The sequence below is a fragment of the Colletotrichum gloeosporioides genome (genome assembly GCF_011800055.1).
Source record: "Colletotrichum gloeosporioides strain Lc1 chromosome Unknown consensus_17, whole genome shotgun sequence".
NCBI lineage: Eukaryota > Fungi > Ascomycota > Sordariomycetes > Glomerellales > Glomerellaceae > Colletotrichum > Colletotrichum gloeosporioides.
In genome coordinates, this window is record NW_025544662.1 from 45,143 (window position 1) to 68,745 (window position 23,603).

At 55.0% G+C, this 23,603-nt stretch overlaps 12 protein-coding genes across 12 annotated transcripts; 6 read left to right on the plus strand and 6 right to left on the minus strand.

Moving 5' to 3' along the window:
- Positions 1-687: 687 nt before the first annotated feature.
- GCG54_00010888 (Actin-related protein 2) lies at positions 688-2,067 on the minus strand (the record flags this gene model as incomplete). The annotated part of the gene is made up of 3 exons (XM_045410800.1): positions 688-1,418; positions 1,496-1,918; positions 2,046-2,067. 3 exons carry the CDS (start codon positions 2,065-2,067, stop codon positions 688-690), a joined length of 1,176 nt encoding a protein of 391 aa, XP_045267858.1.
- A 478-nt stretch (positions 2,068-2,545) lies between these two features.
- GCG54_00010889 (uncharacterized protein) lies at positions 2,546-3,418 on the plus strand (the record flags this gene model as incomplete). The annotated part of the gene is made up of 2 exons (XM_045410801.1): positions 2,546-2,659; positions 2,744-3,418. 2 exons carry the CDS (start codon positions 2,546-2,548, stop codon positions 3,416-3,418), a joined length of 789 nt encoding a protein of 262 aa, XP_045267859.1.
- A 96-nt stretch (positions 3,419-3,514) lies between these two features.
- On the minus strand, positions 3,515-6,824 carry GCG54_00010890 (putative metabolite transport protein; the record flags this gene model as incomplete). The annotated part of the gene is made up of 4 exons (XM_045410802.1): positions 3,515-4,939; positions 5,027-5,090; positions 5,831-6,175; positions 6,229-6,824. The coding sequence occupies 4 exons, from the start codon at positions 6,822-6,824 to the stop codon at positions 3,515-3,517; spliced, it is 2,430 nt and encodes an 809-aa protein (XP_045267860.1).
- A 799-nt stretch (positions 6,825-7,623) lies between these two features.
- GCG54_00010891 (uncharacterized protein) lies at positions 7,624-9,093 on the plus strand (the record flags this gene model as incomplete). The annotated part of the gene is made up of 1 exon (XM_045410803.1): positions 7,624-9,093. The coding sequence occupies one exon, from the start codon at positions 7,624-7,626 to the stop codon at positions 9,091-9,093; it is 1,470 nt and encodes a 489-aa protein (XP_045267861.1).
- Positions 9,094-9,406: 313 nt separating this feature from the next.
- GCG54_00010892 (uncharacterized protein) lies at positions 9,407-9,760 on the minus strand (the record flags this gene model as incomplete). Its single annotated transcript, XM_045410804.1, has 2 exons — positions 9,407-9,516; positions 9,586-9,760. The coding sequence occupies 2 exons, from the start codon at positions 9,758-9,760 to the stop codon at positions 9,407-9,409; spliced, it is 285 nt and encodes a 94-aa protein (XP_045267862.1).
- Positions 9,761-10,087: 327 nt separating this feature from the next.
- GCG54_00010893 (uncharacterized protein) lies at positions 10,088-10,538 on the minus strand (the record flags this gene model as incomplete). The annotated part of the gene is made up of 3 exons (XM_045410805.1): positions 10,088-10,191; positions 10,259-10,372; positions 10,433-10,538. The coding sequence occupies 3 exons, from the start codon at positions 10,536-10,538 to the stop codon at positions 10,088-10,090; spliced, it is 324 nt and encodes a 107-aa protein (XP_045267863.1).
- A 2,590-nt stretch (positions 10,539-13,128) lies between these two features.
- GCG54_00010894 (uncharacterized protein) lies at positions 13,129-13,739 on the minus strand (the record flags this gene model as incomplete). The annotated part of the gene is made up of 2 exons (XM_045410806.1): positions 13,129-13,226; positions 13,277-13,739. 2 exons carry the CDS (start codon positions 13,737-13,739, stop codon positions 13,129-13,131), a joined length of 561 nt encoding a protein of 186 aa, XP_045267864.1.
- Positions 13,740-16,123: 2,384 nt separating this feature from the next.
- On the plus strand, positions 16,124-16,462 carry GCG54_00010895 (uncharacterized protein; the record flags this gene model as incomplete). Its single annotated transcript, XM_045410807.1, has 1 exon — positions 16,124-16,462. One exon carries the CDS (start codon positions 16,124-16,126, stop codon positions 16,460-16,462), a length of 339 nt encoding a protein of 112 aa, XP_045267865.1.
- Positions 16,463-16,479: 17 nt separating this feature from the next.
- Positions 16,480-16,868, plus strand: GCG54_00010896 (uncharacterized protein; the record flags this gene model as incomplete). The annotated part of the gene is made up of 3 exons (XM_045410808.1): positions 16,480-16,535; positions 16,633-16,678; positions 16,710-16,868. 3 exons carry the CDS (start codon positions 16,480-16,482, stop codon positions 16,866-16,868), a joined length of 261 nt encoding a protein of 86 aa, XP_045267866.1.
- A 961-nt stretch (positions 16,869-17,829) lies between these two features.
- GCG54_00010897 (Secondary metabolism regulator LAE1) lies at positions 17,830-19,334 on the plus strand (the record flags this gene model as incomplete). The annotated part of the gene is made up of 8 exons (XM_045410809.1): positions 17,830-17,997; positions 18,093-18,183; positions 18,235-18,276; positions 18,329-18,483; positions 18,534-18,571; positions 18,628-18,765; positions 18,825-19,244; positions 19,298-19,334. The coding sequence occupies 8 exons, from the start codon at positions 17,830-17,832 to the stop codon at positions 19,332-19,334; spliced, it is 1,089 nt and encodes a 362-aa protein (XP_045267867.1).
- Positions 19,335-19,544: 210 nt separating this feature from the next.
- GCG54_00010898 (uncharacterized protein) lies at positions 19,545-20,240 on the minus strand (the record flags this gene model as incomplete). The annotated part of the gene is made up of 1 exon (XM_045410810.1): positions 19,545-20,240. The coding sequence occupies one exon, from the start codon at positions 20,238-20,240 to the stop codon at positions 19,545-19,547; it is 696 nt and encodes a 231-aa protein (XP_045267868.1).
- Positions 20,241-21,593: 1,353 nt separating this feature from the next.
- On the plus strand, positions 21,594-22,918 carry GCG54_00010899 (putative peptide chain release factor 1; the record flags this gene model as incomplete). Its single annotated transcript, XM_045410811.1, has 2 exons — positions 21,594-21,597; positions 21,723-22,918. 2 exons carry the CDS (start codon positions 21,594-21,596, stop codon positions 22,916-22,918), a joined length of 1,200 nt encoding a protein of 399 aa, XP_045267869.1.
- Positions 22,919-23,603: the final 685 nt, after the last annotated feature.

The following is a 23,603-nucleotide window of genomic DNA, read 5'->3' on the forward strand; positions in this document are numbered from 1 at the left end:
TATGCGCGATGATCGGCGTCGCGCGTCCCGCACGAGTCGAGAAATGTTTCGGTGTTTACTGTGTGCGATCACGGCCGAATGGCGGTATCAAGTGCGGAGAAGGCGGACGGAGAGTCGCATTGGGATGGAGAACCTGACAGAGAAGCGACTCGGGCCGGCAATGCGAGAGACAGCAGCGAGAGGTGTCGGCGCAGGATCATTGACGCAGAAGCGAGTGAGAGCACCGGCGGTCGTGATGAGTGAAGGAGTGAGGAAAGTGACGTTTCACTGAGAGCAACAGAAAGCGAGGCGGCGTGGCTGCCATTCATAAGGTCTCGGCTGCTCTACCTCTGCTTGTGCTTGGTGGGCGGAAGGCGCTTGCCTTCTGCCTACAGTGCCATTTCTGTCACCCAAGGCACGGTGTTGGAGCAAGGGCATCAATCAGACTTCCCCTTCCATCCCAACACCTCACAGCTCCTTGCTTTAGGTTGCCTCACCTAATGCTTTCCTCTCACCTGACAGCTTCACATGAGACAGGGACGGGGACACAATGCTACGTCAGTAACGGACGTAAAAAAGACTTCATCAACTTTTTCGTTAGAAAACAAAAAAAGAGGCTCTAGAACCTGTCGCATGCATGCCACTCTACCAACAAGAAGACCAAGATCAGCCACAGCACACCCCCGGGGATGATTACACCGCGGCCGTCTATCGCGGGCCAAGCTTCTCCAGCACCCGCGGGCCCTGCTCATCCCACTCCTGCTTGGTAACCCACATGCCCTCCTTGTCCGCCATGATGTTGGCCAGCACCGCGCCTCCGAGGAACACCATGTGTCTCCGGCGGGGTGGGTCCTCTATCCGGACCTTGAACTTGTTTAATCTCTCCGGGTTACCGCCGAGCACCCGTGTAAGCCACAGCTGCTTGAGCTCCTTCTCCAGACGCGAGGGCAGACCGGGGTACATGCTGCTACCACCCGACAGGACGATGGCCTTGAAGAGTGACGACCTGACGTCGACGTCGGCCGCCTGGATCGTGTTGAACAGGAATTCAGCGATACCCGGCTGTTCGCAGTCGACGAGGTGAGGCTGGAACAAGCACTCGGGCGCCTCGAAACGTTCGCTACCCACGCGGATGACGCGGCCGTCGGGTAACGTGTAGCTCTCCACCAACACCGTCGTGTCCTCGCTGAGGCGCTTGTCCAGCTCCAGGTCGTACGAGACGTAGCAGAGCTTCTCCTTGATCTGGCGGACCGTCTCGAAGTCGGCCGTTCTGTTGAGCGCGTATCCGCGGCGCAGGAGGAGCGCAATGAGGTTGCGCGTGACGTCGCGGCCGGCAACGTCGAGTCTGCGGGTGAGGTGGTTGAGGACCACGGACTCGTACACGGGGACGATGTGGGTCACGCCGTCTCCCGAGTCGACGACGACACCGGAGCTGAGACCTGAAGCAGCCAGGTTAGCCCCATTGTGTACGCAATTGCTCATTGACGGTAACGGTGGTTCCGAGCGAGTATCTTACCTTGGGCGTAGAGTGCCAACACGGCCTGGATCGCAACGTAGACACCGCCAAATCCGTACCGGTCAAACATGACCTCGCACATCTGCTCACGGTTCCGCAGCGGGTTCATCGGGGGCTCGGTCAGCAGGATCTTGCGTCCTTGCGTGTCGACCTTCATCTTCTCGTTGAAGGTGTAGTCCCAGAGGTGCTGCATGTCCTCCCACTTCTTGACGATACCGTTCTCCATGGGGTAGCTGATCTGGAGCATGGTACGGGCGGCGGCGGCCTCGTCACCGCACATGATGTCCTTGATAACGAGGTCATTGGAGTCTCCTTGCTCTTCGGTTCTCAGGATCGGTCGGCCGACGATGGAAGGGTACTGGAATTCGGGGAAGTTCTGCGCTGCGTAGCCGACCTTGAGGAAACCGGTTCCTCCGTCGAGGACTGTAGTGGATCTTGCGTCAGCCACCTCCCCATGATCATCAATCATCAATCAGCCAAGCAGCGGTGATGACGGTAGCTGTCCGGGAGCCAGCCGCTGCAGGGCGGTATCAGGAGAATTGCGTCTTACCGATGGGGGCCTCGGCTGCCATTGTGAAAGCAGAAGCTGAAGCTGCAGGGCTGAGAGGTTGAGCTTCTGTCTTGGGAGGGAGGGAGAGGTGTGGTTGGGTTGGGGAGAGCACCCGGGAAGCTGTTACGTCTGTGTCGTCGATAGTGGGGTTGGTTGGGTTCGCTGCCTCCAGCTGTCCAGTGCCACGGCTGCAACTGGATCGTCACACAGCGGTGGCTGAGCAGGCGCTGTCACGTGATACCCCGCAGCACGGGCTGCACCACCACACCTTCCTTCGACACCTGTGCTCGTCTGAGCGGTGCACCTGCTGAGTGTGAGATGTCGCTGTCAGCGTAACCGGGCCGGCAAACCCCCACAATTGTCGGCACTGTCTCCACTGGCCGGCGGCGTGAACGCAGCTTTTAGCCCGCCGGGGTTGCTGCTTTTCTCTTGTGAATATTTCCCAAGGTGTCGTGAACGTATCGCAGACTTCTCATCAAGTTTCACGCCAAACAGCAACCATGACGACCCGGCTTCTCCGTCGAAATATTAAGATCCTCGTGATCAACCCCAACTCCTCTCTCGACATGACGAGGGGCATGGAGAAGGCCATCCAGGGAATGCCCCTGCACGATGTAAGCTGGGGGGTTGAAGCTGTCAACATGCCATCCGTGATGGTTTGACAGTAAAAAGCATCACTGGCTGATCTCTAACGTCAGTCCCTCGAAATCCACACTTACACGGCGCCGTCCGACAGCCCCGCCAGCATCAACGACGACGCAGACATCCAGCGCAGCACCGAGGCCGTGCTCAGCAACCTCACCAGCGAGCAGATTGAGCAGTACGACGGCTTGCTCGTCGCTTGCTACAGCGTTCACACGCTCGTCGAGAAGCTCTCTCAAAAGTACCACCACAAGCTAGCCGTCACCGGCATCTTCGAGGCAAGTGTCCTCACCGCAATCTCACTCCTTCCTCACACCTCACCCGCCGCCACCTGCTCAAAATGGGGCGTGGTGACCACTGGCGACTTTTGGGAGAAGCATCTCAGCCATGGAGTCAAGTGCTATCTTGGGCAAGCTGAAGAGGCAGAAAACGCCAAATTTGGTGGAGTCATGACGACTGGATTGACTGCTGGAGATTTCCATCACGTTAGCCCTGAAGAGGTCAAGGAGAAGCTCGTCAAGGCGACCAAGAAACTGCTCAACAGTGGCGATGTTGGCTGCGTGGTCATGGGATGTGCTGGCATGGCGGGCCTTGAGGAGATCATTCGCAATTCGGCGATAGAGGTCTACGGTAAGGAGAAGGGTAGCCAGATCTACGTTGTTGATGGCGTCAAAGCTGGCATTTTGCAATTGGAACAGACCGTCAGAAGCAGGAGGATGTTTCAAAGCTGAGCAATATCAATATACCCTATGGAAGTCTGTAAACGCCTTTTATTCCCATCCAATTACCTTGATAATGATTGAATCGCCACAATTCTAGACGTAAGCTTAATCCAAGCGACGGGTCCGACCCCAGACTTCGTCGGCATCCTTCTTTCCAAGCGTCTCCGGCACCTTGACAGACACGAAGAGCGCAAACAATAGCGCAAATCCGGCAAACAGGAAGTACACCCAGCCTGCGCCGCCAAGCAGTTGGTTCAGGAAGTTGTTGACAATTGGGAAGAATTGAGCAACCAGGAACGTTGCTACGTAATTCGCACCCAAAGACCACGACTGAATGGCGCCAACAGCCTCCTGTCCGACCAGCTCCGACGCCAGAATGAAGGGCACTGGCCCAAGACCAACAGCGAAGAAGGCCACAAAAGACACGACGGAAACCGCCGACAAGATCTTGACGCCAAACTTGATCGAGAGAGCGAGGATCAGGGAGCTGGTGCCCTGGCCGATGATGGAAATCAGGATGCACCTCTTTCGGCCAAGCTTGTCGGGCAGCGGGGAGCACGCAGCCGTGGTAATCAGGTTGACAACGGAGATCAGAATGGTAAGCAGGGCAGAGCTGACGGGGAGAAGGTCCGTCAGGAGGGACACGGAGTACATGATGATCGAGTTGATACCGCACAGTTGTTGCGCAAACATGATGCCGACAACAGCAGCGATGGCGGGCCTGTACAGTGGCTCCTTGACAACCTCAAAGAAGCCGAGGTGGACGGGCGAAGTCTTCTTGGGAAGCCCTGGAGAAGTCGGGGGCGTAGCGTCGCTCTGGGCCAAGAGACCCTCCGCCTCAGCAACGGCATTATCGGCGTCCCAAGCCTCGACCTCCTCCTTGATGTCGAAGTCCTTGCCGCGGATCCGCTGCAAGGTGCGGCGGGCTTTTGGAGCATCTCCGTTGGCAGCAAGCCAAGCCGGGCTCTCGGGAACAAGGAGCAGACCCGAGGCCTGGGCCAGAGAAACAATCACACCAGCGGCCAGGATCCAGCGCCACTGCTTTCCGTAGCTCAAGAAGTATCCCAGAGTCTGGACTCCCAGAATGCCGACGTTGATGGAAACCTGTGTCATGGCGCCGAACAGGCCGCGCTCCTTGGGCGGTGCAATCTCGCTGATGTACAACGGCACAATGACAGTCGAGGCTCCGGCCGCAGCACCAGTAAAGAAGCGGCCAATCGACAGGACTGGCGCGTTGCCGGCAAGCGTCTCGATCACAGCGCCAATAATGTAAAAGACCGCGGTGAGGCGCATCGCAGGGAGGCGGCCGCGCTTAGAGGAGAAGGGGCCGGCGCAGAGGGCACCGATCAGGCCGCCGACGGTGAAGATCGAGGAAACGGTCGCGAAGACGGCATCGGTCATGGGAATACAGTCGGGGAGCCAGCTCTCGGTGTCGGGCGACTTGGAGTGCACCCATTTCAGCATGGTCGTCTTGGCCTGGATCGACTTCTTCCGGCAAGTGAGGACATCTTGGGGCGCGTTGAGCTCGGCCTAGACAGGAATCACCGTCGTTAGCTGTCGTGCTGGGTGAGGGACGGAAGTCGGAGGAGGCGGGCGAAGGTATGATGCAATACGTACCAGATGGAAGCCGAACTGCAGGGGGCCCAGCGTCGAGACACAGATCAGTAGCAGCAGGTAAGGGCTGACATCGTGCATGCACTGGCGAAGACCAGAGGGAGCCATGTTGGACGTGTCTCTCGCGATGTTTTCCAATTGTGTCGTCCAAAGTGTGGTGTGAGGGAGAGAAAGAAGCTTTGTACGAAGTGAAGGGTCCGGACCTGAGGGGAAGGGAAGTCGGGACGAGGAAGCGAGCCTTGAATGGAACCTGGAACCGGTTTCTGGGGAAAGACGCCGGCGGGCGGCATCCCATGACAGCGCCCACATGCCACAGCTGCCACACACCACTGCACCTCAGCACCTCAGTTAGTCCAGGTCCCTGAGCGCCTCCATGTTCCAGGTTCCGCAAGCGGGGGCCCGCCGGTGATCAGCGCATGCGGCACCTACGGCATTAAGCTTAGGTGCCTACGCGGCCCGTATTAGCGCACAATGGACCGCTGAGCTGGATTCCATGTCACCAAGGAGCTCCTTTCTATCAGCTCGTATTCTGGGAGAGCGTAGACTCGCAAATTATGTTTATGCAAGCCAGTTCATGGAATGATTATGCAGATCTTTGACAGGTTTTTGTTGTCTGGAGAAACTCTGTCGGAACAATCGGACATCGATCGTAGCATCTTGCAGGGACTCAAGCTGCGGATATTCGGTCTTCTTTCGATGAGAAAACATGGCGTTTTGTGTTTTATGAGCCCGTCACTTACGTCGGACGGACGGGATAAACAGGCCAAGATTGGGCTGACGATTTATTTGACTCTTTCCAATAGTTACTCGGTCTTTCCCAAAGCCCGTCCAACAGCCACCTCCAAAGTCTCAACATCGTTGGGCCCAACGCCAATGCTCTCGTTGTCCGTCTTCTCGTACAGCGTACCGCCCTCGGCCCAGATGCGGCGCAGGGTGAAGATGGTCGCGTACGGCTTGCCATCAGCCCACGCCTTCTCCTCGGCCTCTTCGAGCTTCTTCAGCGGCACGTAGGAGGTTTCCCACTTTGCGCCCGTCTGCTTCTCGAACTCGGCCAGAATCTGCTTCGGTGTCGCGACGAACGACTGCACCTTCAGGGCCTTGTTGAACGACGCATCAGGGTGTCTGAGCGAGGCGACTAGGGTTTTGCCAACGCTGTAAAGTGGTTAGCAACATTCAAGTGAGCGCCAGCCAAGGATGAAACTCACTCCTTCATGGTGATCAAGCCGACCTTTCCCTCGCCATCTTCCACCAAGACGGCCTTCTTGGTCTTGACATCATATCCACCGGCCTCCGGTGCCACCGGGGCGAGAGACAGGTACATGTCGACGTACGGTCCCGTCACCAGGTACGTGTACTTGAGCCGCTTGACGTTCTCGCGGATGTACTTGCGCACCTTGAGCTTGGCCTGGTGAGGCTTCTCGTTGGGGCTCTTGGGGCCGTACTCGATGTCCGTGCCGTACTCTGAGGGGAAGAACCACTTCACAGAGTCGGTCTCCTCGGCCAGCTTGATGAGGTCGATTTGCTTCTCAATCACGTTCCGGCCCAGAGCCGAGACGACGGTGTCGTGCTCCTTGTAGGCAGCTTTAACCTCGTCATTGTTGTCGACGTTGCCGCTGATGACCTTGGCGCCCTTCTTCTTCCACCCCTCAAGCAGCGCCGCCTTGTTCTCTACCGTAGAGGGTGATGTGAAGATGGTGATCTGGCCGAATGCCGGGCTGGCGTCCAATAGGGCTTCGGTGATGAACAGGCCAATGTTGCCCGTGGCGCCGAAGACGAGAATCTTGGAAGGGGTAAAGGACATGTTGAGTTGCGGTGTTGCGAGTGACGGATGAATTACAGATTACGGGGAGCTGTCAAAGCGGGGTAAAACCAGCAGCTTGCTTCTCAGGGTGAAGCTGTAGATAAACGTCCACTGCAATTTGGCAGGATGGTTGCTTCTTCTTATAGCTTCACTTGATCGGAGCGATAACGGCACGTCAAAGTCACCCCGCTGAAACTCGCATTTGTAAGTCGAGCTCCGACCCCTCGGGAACTGACGCCATCCCAAGACGTGCTGGGCAAGTGGAGGAGCAACAAGAGGGGAACTTGGATGCGAGAGCTCACAGCTGCCGTTGATCCCCGCTGTACATCTGATGTTTTGCGCCCTTTCGCGCCCTTCAAAAAAAAAAACATTTCCCCAACCCGCCGTCACTGGTAACCCAAAATAACTCCACCAAGTTCCAGATAGCTCCAGGATTCAAGGCCCGTTCAATTGATTTATCCCAGTACTTTCTCGACTTGTTTCCCGCGAAAATACGCCCTTTCATGAACACACGTCCAGATAAAGCAGGCGGCCAAGGCAGCCTCCCCCGACTCGCACCACGTCGGGTACGTACCTCTGCACCAACCAATGGACCCCTGCCCGGACGGTGTTGTCTGAGAGGCTGGCGGGCCCAGCGCGGGAGACGGGCGACCCCACCACCGATCGGTGAACTCTTGCCTCGAAATTTTTTTTGGCCGACCGTACGCTGGAACTTTTTTTTGCCCAAAAAAAGAAGATCAAGGGAACCAGCGTCCTCCGCGACCCGCCCAATTCAACACACAGCTCCCCAGCCGCAGCCATGGCGGCAATTGACTCCCCCGTCACGAACGGGCACAAGTCCGACAAGAAGAGCAAAAAGGACAAGAAGGAGAAGAAGCGCTCGCGCGAGGAGGACGCTGTCGAGGGCGAGGAGCGCAAGCACAAGCGCTCCAAGAGCGTGGTGCCAAAGGACGATGACAACAACAGCGACGATGATACCCCGGCCGCCTCGCAGGACCTCTCCGTAGCCGCCTCCACGACCAACGGCGAGCCCTCGTCCGAGAAGAAGCGCAAACACAAGAAGGACAAGCACAGGAAGTCGACAGACGAGGCCGAAGCCGATGAGGACGCATCCGATGCCGAGCGCAAGGAGAAGAAGGACAAGAAGAAGAAGCGCAAGTCACAAGGCCTTGAAGAGGTCTCAGCCGATACCCCCGCGAGCGAGAAGAAGGAGAAGAAGAGCAAAAAGTCCAAGGCGGCCGCCGTCGCTGAGCCAGAAGCAGCCGACGCCGACGACGAGAACGCGATGGACGTCGATGCCCCCGCGGAAACGAAATCGACATCCCGAGCCCACCAACCCCCCGACGCACCCTCCAAGCCGCAGTTCCCCTTCTACACCCAGACCGTCTCGCTATATCTCCCCATCTACCCCATAGGCTGGGACACGCCCTGCACCGCCGCCGCAACGCAGCACCTCGAGCCCCTCGTGAACCGCTACGTCCCCGACTTCAAGGGCGTCCTCCTCGCCTTCCGCAACATCGCCGTCTCAGAGCAGCCCGGCCGCCGCGGCGCCGCCACCTCGGACAGCCAGCGCTGCGACCTCGTCTCCGTCGACGAGTACGCCGTCGGCTTCGGCTACGTCACCGTCGACGTCGACCTCTTCGTCCCCCGCCGCGGCGCCTGGATGGAGGGCGTCATCAACCTCGAGAACGAGGGCCACATCGGCGTCGTGTGCTGGAGCAAGTTCAACGCCAGCATCGAGTCCGCGCGCCTGCCGGCCGAGTGGCGCTGGGTGCACGCCGACTCCGCCGAGGCTGCGCAGTACGTCGCGGACCCCTTCGCCGCGGAGGAGGACGCCGCCGAGGCGCAGGCGGCCGAGGACGAGCACGGCGCCGTGAGCCAGATCCACACCACGGGCTTCTGGGTCGACGGCGCCGGCGAGAAGGTCAAGGGCCGCGTCAGGTTCCGCATCAAGGCCTTCGACGTCGGCGTCAGCGGCGACCACGGCTACCTCAGCCTCGAGGGCACGATGCTCGACGCCGCGGGCGAGATGGCGGCCGTGAAGCGCGACGCGGAGCAGGAGCGCCGGCGCAGGGTGGGCAAGAGCGGCGGCATCCTGAGCAAGGAGCGCCGGCGCATGCCCGAGTTCAGCGTAACCAAGTTTGGCGTGGTCGAGGACGAGGAGGAGAAGGCGCTGAAGCAGGATGTGTGGAATACGACGACCCCCGTGACGGATGACGAGGGCGCGGGCAAGGACAAGGAGGCGTTTGCTGGCATTGCGGAGGAATAGTTTTGCAATGCATCCACGATTCCCCTGCGGGATGGCTTGTTCGGGCGTTTTGAGGTTAGGGAAAAACTGATAATGATAACACTGTACATCATTCATAAAGACTGCTTGGACTTCTTCCCTGTTATTTTGGACACAACCTGGTAGCTGGGTAACCTAGAAAAGTAAACCTGTCTTGGCTTTGCCGTTGATGAACCCCTCTGGCCGACCGTACTCCTCGATCCCGTTGAAATAGGCCGGCCATTGCTATCTGCATCCACGAGCCTCCCCATGTCCATATTGCCAAGCCGCCATTGAGTTTCGTGTTCTTATTTCATCACAAGATGCCGACCCAGCAAGCAACGAAGAACAGGAAGACTCCGAACCGAACGCCCGCGACGATCTCCTCCTCGGGGAAGTAGATATCCAACAGCCAAGCCGGCGAGCCTATGCAGATTAAAGTCAGCGCAGCTCCGAGCGCGGAAAACCGCGAAGAATTCCGAAAGAAAAACATACCGCAGACCGGGCCTTGACCGTCACGGTAGCCCAAGATCAGCAGAATCAGCCAGACCAGAATCTTGCCGAAGGCCATCGTGAACCACATGGTGAGGTACAGGGCGAAGAGCCAGAAGTAGGTCTCAGCGAGGGCCGTGACCCATCTCTTGAGGGTTGGAAGAATGGTTGAAGTCATTCTAATGTTGTGTGTGAGTCTGTAACTGGTGAGTCGTTTTGGTGAAAGTATTGTGTTTGGAGAGGGATGGTGAGAAGGAGCAAAGGAGGACTTGGGTTTTAGCAAATCTAGAAAGAACAATGAGGATGAGATGGGTCAACGGTCAGTAGTGCGTTCACGGCCATTCACTCAGGTCTCGACAGAGTCCTCGTCGACTTCAGAAGCTGGTACGCGGACTTGATTCAGCTATGGAGAAGATCTCTTGCCGTCCACGATCTTGATGCCATACAGATGAATTCACCTATTGTACCCTTACACCCCTGGATCTCTAATAGCCAACCAGACCCCTTAGAAAAAGAGACCACCCACGAAGAATCGCCAAATCGTGCCCAAGAGGGTGTTGGTGGAGATGAATTCGCTGATCCAGCCGAAGAACCAAACCCCAAGCATGTCTGGGATTCTGCGTCAGTCTCCATAACCTGGATCAAGGCAATGGTTTGTGAAGGTTCATATTCTTACCTGCAAAGGGACCTGAGTCTCCAAAAATCATGGCCAGGCGCTGAAATCCCGCGAGGACACATCCGGCGGGAACGAAGCCGCCGTAACGAGACTGCCACCAAGCGGCGATGAAGCCTGAAGCAATCATCAGCTCATACTTCTCCAATCTTGCAAGCATTCAAGAGGGAAGCTTACCAACGATGAAACGAAGAGGAATGGCAATGAGAATCGAGCCAAAGAGGAAGTTGGATATCCATCCCTGGACCCAGTTGGCAGCAAGTCCATGAATCCGCCGGATCATAGTGCACCGAGAAAGAGTTGCTGGCTTTGTTATGAAAGGAGATTTGTGCTTTTGTTTGCGGTTGTGAGGAGAGAAATTGTGAGGAGGAAAAGGCTGACTGGGTTGGTCTGTTGCTGGGGAGGCAGCCTTTTATCTGGGTGAAGAAACTGCAGTCGAGCTCCTGTACCCCGAAACCAAGGACCACCTTTCTCCTACTCGGGCACCACATCCAACAGCGCGTCAAAATATTTGTTGTACATTTGTCGTTGTCTTTGGCTCTTGCGGTAAAGTTCATAGATATCAACGCAAATTATGTAGTAGAAGAAAGACGGGAATCCAGCTAGTAAGCACATGAAATGCGCATCGGGATGTCGTTCTAATATCTCAGCATATACTTGAAGCGTTAATTATGATGAGATAAACCTACCCGCCTTCAGGCACATAACGAGTAAAGCTGCCCATATCTTTGACCACAGATCCGAGTCGGCGGAGTGTTGGAATGACAGAATGGTCACCACCAATGCGGTCATCCAGTTTTCTAGAGAGAACATACTCAGAGTCTCTTTCTGATCGTGTGATGAGAGAAGGTCGGCTACTGGTGCGGACCTGGCAATGACGGGGAACGATTGATCACTCATCTGCGCTGTTGAATGAGTTTGGGGGAATTTTGATGTTTATAAAAAACGTTGCAGCGTATTCTAAAGGCCACCCTAAGTTTTCAGGATCATCTTGATGTAGTCCCGGGTACTTGCAGCTTTGACTCTCCACTGGCTCTCCTCACACATTTCCATTGGTCAAAGAGAAAGGTGAGGACATACTGCTCTGGTGTCTCTGTTGGCTGGCAAGACAGGAATACAAACGACTTTCTTGTAGCTGTCGGAGACATACATTTCGTCCTTCCTTAACCCCATGCCCGCCCTGACAAAGGATATGGCCACAGTTCCCCCCACCTTGCCATCACACAAATTCCAAAGTCTCGGGAACAGGCAGTCAAACGATGCACCATCCAGCCCATCAACTTGACGTCCGGGACTTATCTCAGAATCAGGCCATGGCTAGTGACTGCAACAAAGCGAAGAGTCCACCGGCGGGGACGAAACCACCATAGAAGACTGATTGAAACCAGGCAGCAAAAGAGCCTGGATTTATATTGTCAGATGGCTTTTGTTGGAGGTTGAAAGACACATTGCGCCCGGCACTCACCACCAATGGGCCCTAGTGCATCGAATCCAATCACGGCGAGGATCGGGCCAAGAAGCCAGAGCATTGTGGTCAGGATGTGAAGAGATTGAGTGAGATTGAGTGAGAGGATATTGACAAACAGTGTGAGCTGATCTTTCTATTGTGCAGAGAAGCTGGATGGGATTCAAATGGAAGTAGGGCGAAGAGCGTATATATGTACTAATACTCGCCTAGGGGGCAAGGCCCATTCCTGGATGCGATCGTAACTGTACTTGTGTGGATGAGCTAAGTGGAAAAAGTCTCCTATGATATCAAACGACATCCAGTGAGCCCAGTCCGATGGTGGGCGCAGGCCGCATGGTAGGCCAACAAAGAATGCAGGTGTGAGGTGCTGGATAGGGAGAGGCCCAATGAGGGGGATCGATGCAGGAGGCCGACAACATCAAGCTTCCACCCCAACCAAACGCACAAGTGGAACTCAATCGAAATGTATGGATACGTCTGTTTGCTCGAGGTGCGTTTCTGGTCGCTAGAACATGTCATGGCATTCTCAGATCACTGGTACCCTGCCATGAGCTCCTCTGACCTGCAGGAGTGTTCACATCTCGCGGCCGTGGAAGCATCACTAGACGCTCTCGATTTCTTATCACTATCACAGAAGGCAAATAGTCCCTCCTTTGCTTTTCAGGCGACGAAGATTCTTGCAATTGAATAGATTCAGGCACTTCTACACATATCCTTTGCCTTGCAAATGAATCATCCCTACGGAATAGCCATGATAACGCGACTGTGAAATAGGTCGCGACGGGACCTGCCAAGGTTTGAATAAATAGAGCAAACAAAGAAGCCTGCTCGCACATATTAGAACGGGTGAGGCGATTCTTCTTAACTCGAGATCTGACACCTACCACAAAGCCGGAAAATGCGAATGCCAGAGTGACCCCGGCAAATATGGCCTCGAGAACAGCTAGGAATCGAATCATGATGGTAGAAAGGGCGACGTATATCTAGTTTACAAAATCAATTGGAATTGGTTCACAGGGCTTCGGCACAAGTTGTCTGCCATCTGGGGATGGAAGGATATGTAGGTCATAGGGCTGCTGTATGCAAAAACTTGTCGTAGCCGTCTCGGTGACCAAGCCTGAGAGTTTTTTCACGTGTGACGTGTAACCTCACACTTCACAGGGTCGAGACTGGCCCACAACACCTTGGAAGCATGTAGTCGGAGGCCTGCCGACAAACTCTCAACATCTCGGACCGCGAGATAAGTCCAAGGACGTCGCTGAGTATTATATACCAAGCTTTAGTCTGATTTTCTGAGTGACTCTAGACATCTCTCAGCAGAGTCTGAATACCTTCCACAGATCCTCCCTCCCGGCCGTCACAGTCTGGCTTTCACCTGCATTATCTTCCACGCTGAAGCCAGAAGTCAACTCCAGGTCATGCCGAGGCGCTGAAGGAAGGAGAACAAGGATCCCTTGGGAACGTAGCCTGCATATCGCGCTTGCCACCAGGAGGCAAAGGTGTCTACCAGAAGTCAGCTTCATTTCCTACCAGGCTTGAACACGCGATCTTACCGGCTATCGGACCCAGTTCGCCAAAACCCAATGCCTCAATCACCCAAGGGGCGACGATGACCAATATGCCAATGGCAATGATGGTGACGAGGACAGGGTGCTCCTCCACAAAGCCGAAGACCTGCTGCGCCAAGTCGGTCGACTTGTCCATCGCTTCCTTCACAACCTGGCCGAAGGTATCGCGATGGCGCACAAGGCCTTCGACGCCGCTAAGGATGAACTTGGCGAGACTCTCGGTCCAAGAGTTCGTCGTCACGATGTTTCGGAGCCGTCGCTCGAGGTCCTTGCCTCCCTTCTCGGCTGCGCGAAGGACATCGATGAATTCGGATGCGGCCTCCTCGCTTGATCTTATTATCGGTTGCTTCGAGACGACTCCGGACGCCTTCTGACCGATAGTAGGCTCCGCATCTTTAGCGATCAGAGCTCGACCGAGGAAGCACTCAAGAAAGTTGTTGCAGTCCATCTTGTGTCAATACGATGCAGGTATCTTCTTCAGTTGTGAGAATTGTGGTTGCGATGCTCAGTGAAATCTGGAATGTAAATCGAAAAGGTATGTCAGTGTTAAGCACAGCAGAACATGAGGGCAAGCCGAGCTTTAGATGCCTTTCTGGAAGGATGGACAGCCATGTTGATCTCGTCGGCCTCCGGCATGAAATCTGCCTTGTTGGACCAGTGGCCGTTGCTGCTCTGCCTGCCTGTCTCATCATCTGCAGTCCTTGTTGGCCCAAAATGTGACCGCCAACCATCAGCAACCAACCCAAAGCCTCAATTCGCTGGCCGGACGATCAGTGTCCCAACCAACACAATACCATCTCGGTCCCTCTTTGCACGTTAGATAACGCATGCCCCAACAAAGATACTTCAAATAGCCGCCTGAAAAGCTGCTGCTGCCTTAATGCACAGCCCATATTGGCCAGGCCGGTCGGGCGCACCAGCCAGCCATTCGCAAATATGCCAAAAGCCAGCTCAGAGGCCATCACAACATCATAGAATGTTAATGAAGGCAAAAAGCAAAAGTAATGGGCCCTAACCAGGGATCGAACCTGGGACCTCTCCCAGATTGAATCGTCAAGTGACAACCCTAAGGGAGAATCATACCGCTAGACCATCAGGGCTGGTATCTGAAGCTTGCTGCTTGATGATGGTTGTGGCGAATTTGTCATATAAGACTGACTCCCCGTGTTGTGGGCGTTAGCCGACGATACGCGACCCACACGGGACAGTGCCCACTCCACCAAGCCCACTCACCAAATTCTTCAGGACCGCACAACTTTAATGTCATTGATCTCCAGCTGATCTGACGCGCAATGTTTTGCTGCGCTGTAGTGCGATGTAACAATGTTTGCTTGTTACAGACGTCCATCTAAGAGACGGTGTAACTTAACCATCTGCATCTTGATACACCCCAGAAGCCGCAATACGAGCTCCGGTTAGAACGGCCATGGTGGAGACGACTCCCATCCGCAACGTCGGCGGTATTCTCTAGCAGCTGCCATCATGATCTGAATCCTTCAAGAATATGTGGACTGAAACACACACACGACTTCAATGAATCTTCATGGTCAGAGACAGAAATGGAACTTCCTTCCCAATTCCGTGACACTCGCCGCAGCGGAAGCTGTTGATACTTACACAATCACAGCGAGCTTTGAGTCATTCCACGATGGAACCGGAAGCTGTTGTACACAATTTCGTACTTTTTGAAAATGAATGACAAACGTTTGTAAAGTCTTGCTCAAGCTCGCCAAACTGCTCCGCCTAGGAAACGGACATCACCTCCGTTAGCTCCGCTACGGCTCGATCAATGCGGGTAGGAAGCATCCGCTGATCCACCTGGTACCGAGCATGGTGGAGAACAGCCTACCTGCTCCCCTGAACAAATCAACGAATATTTGAACATAGTCCAAGGGAAGCTTCCTTCTCAGATGCGAGGGTCCTCTCAGTAAGAAAACTCAGTCTCAAATCGCAGCAAATTCAAAGTTATTTGGTTTCTTTTCAGTCTTCATTTGGCACATGAGCCAAGACCCAGGAACACACATAGTGCCAACTAACTTCACCACGGGTGGTTCACAATCGGACGTGGCTCCGGGCCGCCATCCACCGGGACCCTCACCGTCCAGCGGGCCGAGAGTAGTTCTGCGTATGCCCACTCCAGGGATACCTTTGCCTTCTCTAGATTGAGATGTCCTGAGCTTTACAAGTGACTAGTCGTGGGATCCCCATGGCTCTAGACACCTACATTAGCCATCCCTGTCAACTTATTCCCCATGAGGCGACGGATTCGATATCCTATCTACATGATGCTGGGCTCCTTTTGCCTTTCGACAACTCCAGTCACATATCTTCTATCTCAGCACCTTATCGTATTTGAGCAGCAGCCGACACGACCGGAAGAAAGCTCCATGTCGTGTTCAGTGGGTTGGAATCCTTCAAAACCGGGGTCAAAACTCTAAGCACCCTGGCATCTATTGGTATACCTCGAAGGATGTGGCTTCATTTCGATCCTTCGTAAGCATCTAGATGGTCGAGAGACGTATTGTATCTTCACCTGAATCCACTGAAACTCGTGAAGGCCTGGAAATGACCCTATTCGAGTGGATCACCGCATCTGCTTTTGACACGGGGAAACAGCAGCAAAATCACCGCAGTCAGGGCGAAGCTGGGGCTGCCATAGCTTTCGAATGTCACTTTCAGCTTCGTAGAGTTGTTTTGAGCTAAGTTCTGAAATCATTTGCATCGCATATAAGAGACTCTTCATCCCCCCCAACTCAACTCTTTTCATCACAACCCTACATCACCCAACTCAACCTTTACTTCTCAAGATTCTACCCCTTGAACTCAGCCAACATGCGCGTCTCTTCGTTCCTCGCTCTCGTTTCCGCGACTTTCGGCGCCGCTGCTCCCAGCCCCGCTCCCTCCGGCGATGCTGAGTCTTATGTCCTCGCCGGCCCCCTCCCCTACGAGGAGCTCAAGGCCGAGGTCGCCAAGCTCAAGTCCGACGGCGAGTCCAACGTCGCCCGTAGCTTGAACAAGCGTATTTGCGAGGGCGTATACATGTGTGACCTCGACAACTTCGGCGGCGAATGTTACTATGGCTGCTACCCCATCAGCGTCGCTATATACCCGGACTCTTATTGGGTTTCCCGTATTAGTTCGGTTGGACCCGATTCGGGTGGCTGGACTTGAAAGCCAGGAAGTCAGAAATGCTTGCTTACCTTCCTAGCATACCTAAGCAGGCAGGGTCCTTAAGGGACCTTAAGTACAGGGAAATACAGGCCCTTCCAGGGCCTTCTTGTCAGGACGTCTCCTGCAGCCTAATGCAGCCTTCCGTGCCTCACATGCCTGGAAGGTCTTAGAGGCCTCAGGAGCCCAGGCTTCCAACAGCTGGTGCGATTTCTATGGGTATGTTTATTGCTATATCTCTATATAAAAGCCCCTATTTGGTTGTATATGTTCTGATATCTCATGGTGGGATAGCGGCAACGCCTGTGAGCCAACTCGCTTTTCCCACCAGATCTTCAGAAACCCCGGCGGCAACTTGGCCGCTGGCATCAGCAACAACATGGGATGCTTCTACTGCAATCCTAACTAAATGATGGACGTGGAAAGGACTGGGCCGGAAGCTCATATTCTCGGGTCTTGTTGTGTCATGACTTCTGAGACTTCATGTTTACTGTACATATTGCATCACTTACGGAAACAACCATCTCCGATATACTGTGCCCAGCAGTGATTGAGTTTGTGAATTGGCCATTTTTAGTTTGCGGACCAGCGTTCATTTTATCTTGCAGAGCCCAAGGTTGCTGAAAACAGTTACTCCACAGGATAAAAAAAATGTCGAATAATCAGCAGGTTCATAAACGCTTATTCAAAGTTCATCGGTGCCAAGTGAGTTGCTAGCGGGTTACAGCGCTGACTCTCTCTCCTTGATCCCTGTGTGCAGCAGCCAATGGCGTCCACATCTCCTTCCAGAAGAAGAAATCGGTTTCTGCGGCGCACCCCTCGTACTACGTCAAACTTCGGATAACTTTGGGACTTTCGTGAAGTTATTCAGATCTCGAATTACACAAGCGATCCTAGGGCTTGGGCGGCGAACATGGGGGGTTCTATGGTCCGGCAAAGGCCTGGCAGTTGCTGTCTCCGAACCCTGTCCGTGCCGCGTATCATCCGCCCAGAGAGCCTGCTGCGAACGTGGCAATATGAGCCCTGCAGAACACACACTAAAGATGTGCCGTGAAGGTGTATTCCTCTGCAACCCCTATCTGCTGAGGTCCTCATTCGCACGTCAGGTTCGCAGCTCCACCCCAATTCTTCACGGTGAGGGCGCGCATGCATGTTGGGTGCGCGCAGGGTACCATTGGGCCGAGAGCAGGGGTCTTACTTGGACCGCTGCATGGTCTGATCGAAAAGCCGTCACAAAAGCCGTGATTGCCCCGCGTCCTTATTCTGACAGGTTTCCGGGAACCGGGTTTCTTCTTCTTTCTCTTCGTCATCTCCGTCATTTTCATCGTCAAGCGTCAGTCGAATTGGCCAGCGTGCGCAAGCTCTGAGCGATGTCTGCAGCACCACCCAGCAACCCAGGTTCGCCTGACTCGCCAAACCGCGAACCTGTAGCAGCAGACGCTGGCGTCCAGCCTGAAGTCCAGCCTGAGAACAACCCTGAAAATGTGCTCACCGCCGATGACACCGAGGAGGAAGAGGGCCAGTCGGTAGACGGAAGAGTACGCTTCACCTCGAATCTTTGGGAGTCGCACGTCCTAAGCTTCTTGGCGCCGAAGACGACATTCGCCCAGTTCACTAACAAATAGTCTTGTAGAGTCTCGCTCCATCAACCGAGAGTCTCCGCCCATCCTTGTTCGACTACCGCCAGGAAAATGGCAGGACCTACCATCGGTACAAAGATGGAAGTACGTTTGAATGGAACCAGCCGACATAGCTTGCACTGACACGGGTCTTAGAATACATTTTCCCCAACGATGAGCGGGAGAGCGACAGATTGGGTGAGATGACTGAAAAGAAGACCTTTCGGTGTTGTGCTAATGTAGAGATCAGATATGGAGTTTCAAATCTGGATGATTTCGCTTGACGACAGGCTTGGAGTTGCTCCACCTTGCCTGGGAAGCTCCAAACCCACTCGAGTTCTTGATATCGGAACTGGCACGGGTATCTGGGCCATGCACTTTGGAGACGAGCATCCTGAGGCCGAGGTACGTTGAATTCCAGCTCCATACGTGGTGTATACTAACCGGCGTCTCAGGTCATTGGTACCGATCTGTCCCCAATTCAACCGGGCTTGTACGTGCTGTGCCGGAGCCGCTCCCATTCCTGAATAGAGAGCTGACGATACCCAGTGTACCTCCAAACGTCAAGTTCGAGATCGACGACCTCGAAGATGAATGGACTTATTCTCTGCCGTTTGACTACATCCACAGCCGAGTCATGACATCGAGCATCGGAGATTGGTCGGTGTATCTGCGTAAATGCTATGAGTGAGTCTCGTGCCACCTAAACTCCAGGTCTACGCATATGATTAACCAAAGATGGAAAGAAACCTGAAGCCTGGTGGTTACGTCGAGCTGCAAGAGATTGACCTCTTCGCCACATCCGACGACGGAACCCTCAAGCCAGAGAGCGCCTTGATGAGATGGTGTAACCTGCTCATGGAGGCGTCGGAGAAGTTCGGCCGCCCCTTCGTCCGAGGCCCTACGCTCAAGGACATCATGTCAGCCGCGGGCTTCGTTGATGTCAGCATCACGGTGCTGAAGTGGCCTACCAACTCTTGGCCAAAGGACCCCAAGTACAAGGAGATCGGCATCTGGGAGAATGCGAACATGTTGGAAGGGCTGGAGGGATTCTCAATGGCGGCGTTGACCCGTGGCCATAACTGGAGCAGGATCGAGGTTGAAGTCTTCCTTGCAGAAGTACGCAAAGACTTTAACGACAAGAGTATCCATGCGTACTGGCCCGCGTAAGTCTCACCTACTTTACCTTTTGAGAGGGTATTGAGTCTAATGATTTCAGGTACTGCATTGTTGGCCGCAAGCCCGAAACTGTTTGAGAAGTCCGCTATAGCGCTGGGTTATGATTCCGTGAAAAGAGAAAACGCTGGTGTTTATTTCTATACCATTCAGTATCAAGCTCGTTGCAGATTACTTATCGCAGAGCATCACAAGATAGTTCGTCGTGTCTTGCTTCAACCATCGCTCCAATTATCACTTTAAAATAGACCGCCAGCCCTCAAACATTGTTGAAACCCAATAGAGCAAGCTCACTGAGATGCAGACAAATCCTTCAAGACCTTCCTTCCCCTCAACACATCGACCTCATGAGAAGGTTCCCTCGCCGTCTCCGCGATACCCTCCTCGATCCACTGCTTGACCGCCGGATGCTCCAACAACCTCTCCACATACGCCTCGGCCTCGGGATCCTTCAGCGGAAGCCCAAACGTCTGGATCCTCGTCGCGACGGGCGCGAAGAAGGCATCGGCCGCAGAGAACTCCTTACCCGCCACCCACGGGCCGCCAAACTTCTTCAGACCCCCCGTCCACACCTCCTCCAGACGGTCGAGGTTGCGCTGCACGTCGGCATCGGGCGGGCCGCTCTCGATGCGCAGGGCAACGTTCATGGAGTACTGGTCGCGCAGGGCCTCGTAGCCGGTGTGCATCTCCGCAGCGGCGCTGCGCGCGTATGCGCGGGCGGCCTTGGACTCTTGCGGCCAGACGCCGGGGTGGGATTCGGCGACGTACTCGGCGATTGCGAGGGAGTCCCAGACGGTGATGTCGCCATCGACGAGGGTGGGCACCTTGCCGGAAGGGGAGAAGGAGAGGAAGGCTGGTTGGCGGTAGCCGGGGCTGAACAATTGCAGGCGCTCTTCAAAGGGGATGTCGAGGGCCTTGAGGAGGACCCAGGGTCTCATGGACCAGCTGGAATAGCGCTTGTTGGCGATGTAGAGTTCGAGAACCATTTTGTTGATTTATGTTCAATTGAATGCAAGTGGGAGGATTACTGTAGGTGAAAGTGATGATGATGTTACTGAAGAGTCTAGAACGGGTCAACCATGAGGTTCATATATGCAGCCCGCGCTTGCGAATTGACTCATCGACGATGTCTCGTTTGCGACCGTTACGCCCTACCGTTGTGAGTTTCATGCGAGCGGGTCTTCCCGACATAGGCAGGCATGAACACTAGTTGACGAGGATGACCAATCCAGCCTCAATCTGATCGTATTTGGGATGGCTGCAGCATCAGCTGAAAGTTGCACTCATAGATGAGGGCCATCCCCGCACACCGACTTCCATGGCACGCGGGAAGATGTGGGGAGCGGGTTATCGCAAAGAGGTCATGTCATTGAAGGGCGCTGCGCTAGAAACATCAAATGGGGCTTCTGTGCTTCAGCGCCAAGAGCCTAAGATGCAGTGACGGAAAATGGGCCAGAAACGACCAAGCTTCGCTAATGGGCCAGCATCCACAGCGTACAAGCCGAGGCGACGAGCCAGTCCGGCCCATTCATGCGTTCGCGAAGGCTATCATCGGACTGTTTAATTCCCTTGGGCCGGCGTCAAGGCCCGAGTGGATGTCGACGTGGCCGATATAACATGGTGCTGCGAGCTTCGTTGAAGAAAAGATGACGGATAATGAAGGTGGGATATAACACCGAAGTTAGGCGATGAAGAACACGCCAGCAATTGAGGTTGAGGCTTGAATAAAAGTGATGGATAGGTGACATCTGACAGTGTGATTGCCTTCGACGGCTGCTCTTGACTCTGGTGTGAATCATCGAGGCGATTCAGACGGCACCAGGTCAATTCATAAAATAATGCTCATGATTCTGAAGGCTAGAACATAAGAAAGATGCGGCATTGAAGCCCTTATGGGCAGGTGTGTCATTTTCCCTGTGGGGAAGAAGTATGTCTGTACATCTGTAAAGGAGGATCAGGCATGAATCCCACGCGGTACGACTGGCCATTGAAATGCAAAGATTTCCTCACAATATACAAGTGTCTAATAATTCACTCAGGAGCACAGCGTAGATTCAGAAACAGAAATGAAAGACCACTTACAGCAAGAAGCGTTGTAATTGAGGCGAATCAATGTTGAGACAATGATAGACCCCCAGGAAATGCTTATTACATAAGCACTCCCGCCGCCAATTGGACCCCTCGCAACGGTCAGCGCCAACCTAAACTTTTGGACCTGCCCGAGCTTTTGTAGATCAGCTTAAACAATTCCAGTGGCCTCACCCAACTTTTTTTTTCCCTTCTCTTCCAATTCCCACCTCCTTCACCAAACCCGGCGCAACGAGTATGCTCGCGGCACCATGGGTCTGCCGCCGGTGTCTGGGCTCGTTCCTGAAACCCAGGACGACCCAATTCATCCGCCGTGCTAGCACAGGCAAGCTCCCGTCCCTCCAGTGCCCCTCCATCACCAAACTAACACACCCCTCCAGAAACCCAGACAGCCCTCCCCCCAGCCCTCCTCCAACGCGCGCGCACTCTCGCAAAAGAACATGCCGACCTCTCCGCGACCCTCGAGACTGACTACGACTCCAAGACCGCCCGCCGCATCGGCGAGCTCTCGAGCGTCGTCACCGCCCTGCGCGAATGGGAAACCGCCCAGGCCTCCATCGCCGAGCTCACCGGCATGCTCTCCTCCAAGGACAGCGAGCTCCGCGACATGGCCCGCGACGAGCTCACCAGCACCACCGGCCACCTCGCCGCGCTCTCGCGCAAGCTCTCCGCCTCCCTCACGCCCCGCGACTCCTTCGCCCACATGCCCTGCCTGCTGGAAATGCGGCCGGGCCCCGGCGGCCTCGAGGGCCGCTTCTTCGCCGACACGCTCTTCAAGATGTACCGCCAGTTCTGCGCGCGCAAGGGCTACCGCGTGCAGGTGATCAAGTACGAAATGGCCGAGGCGGCGGGCGACACCTCCAGCGCGGCGGGCGAGCAGCCCCTGCAGGAGGCCATCATCGAGGTGCAGGACGCCGGCGCGTACGACGTCTTCCGCGGCGAGGCCGGCATGCACCGCGTGCAGCGCGTCCCGGCGACCGAGAGCAAGGGCCGCACGCACACGAGCGCCGTCGCCGTCTGGGTGCTGCCCTCCTTCCCGGAGAACGGCAGCGCGGAGGAGGACTTCAACAACCCGGAGTCCGACTTCTACATCGACCCGCAAGAAGTCAAGATCGAGACGATGCGCGCGCGCGGCGCGGGCGGGCAGCACGTGAACAAGACGGAGTCGGCGATCCGGATGACGCATCTGCCGAGCGGGACGGTGGTGAGCATGCAGGACTCGCGGTCGCAGCAGCGCAACCGCGAGGACGCGTGGAAGCTGCTGCGGTCGCGGGTGGCGCTGCAGCGGCGCGAGGCGCGCGAGGAGGCGGCGGCGCAGCTGCGCAACTCTGTGCTGGCGAAGAACAGGATCACGAGGGGCGACAAGATCCGGACGTACAACTACCAGCAGGACCGGGTGACGGACCACCGCGCGGGCATTGACGTGCACGATCTGCCGGACGTTGTAGCCGGCGGGGAGATGCTGGATAAGGTGTTTGATAGCGTGAAAGAGTGGATGGTGTCGCAGGACATTGAGGCCATGATGGCGGAGGAGGAGGCTGCCGCTTTGGTGGCGGAGAAGAAGGCGCAGAAGTGATCCATGCGCTTGTTGTATAGGCTTGTATTATATTGTAGACGATCTAGACATGACCCCTAAAAGCGCAGATTACTGAGAATATTCAAACACGAATTCACGAATCGCCAATCTTGTTGGCTCTGGTCGCTCGCAGCGGAGTGACTTCACAAGCCTCAGTCGCGGGGCAGACAACCATGGGACATCCCAGCGGCAAATTTCTCTGCTGCGTTGTCACCCGCACAAAATTCATCCAAACCCCAAACGTGCTTTTCTGCAGATCGCCAAGGCCTGGGACAGTATGCTTAAAGGGGCCATGGCTGTGCGGCTGCGACGGCGAAACATGCCTGATTGCCGTCTCGTCAGGGTCCGGAGATGTCAAGTCTGGAAATCGGTCGTGTCTGTCGCAGACCCCACAAGTTAGCATGCCGTGTCGGACAGCCGATGGAGGTCGTCTAAGAAAGCGTTTGATGCGATTTCACCGTGAGCATGAGACATGGCGCTATCCAGGTTACACCAAAATTGCGATGAGACCACCGTCGAACGATGCTTGGACCATTTTGTGAATATTGAAAATTTTACATTTTTTGACTACATCAGTGTCAGATACAAGAGAGGGGATGTCATACAGCGTTCGGCATGACAGAGGAGCCCAAAATTTTTGTTGTTGTCCGTCGTGATCCTTTTTTGCCTGAGAGATCCTCTCTCC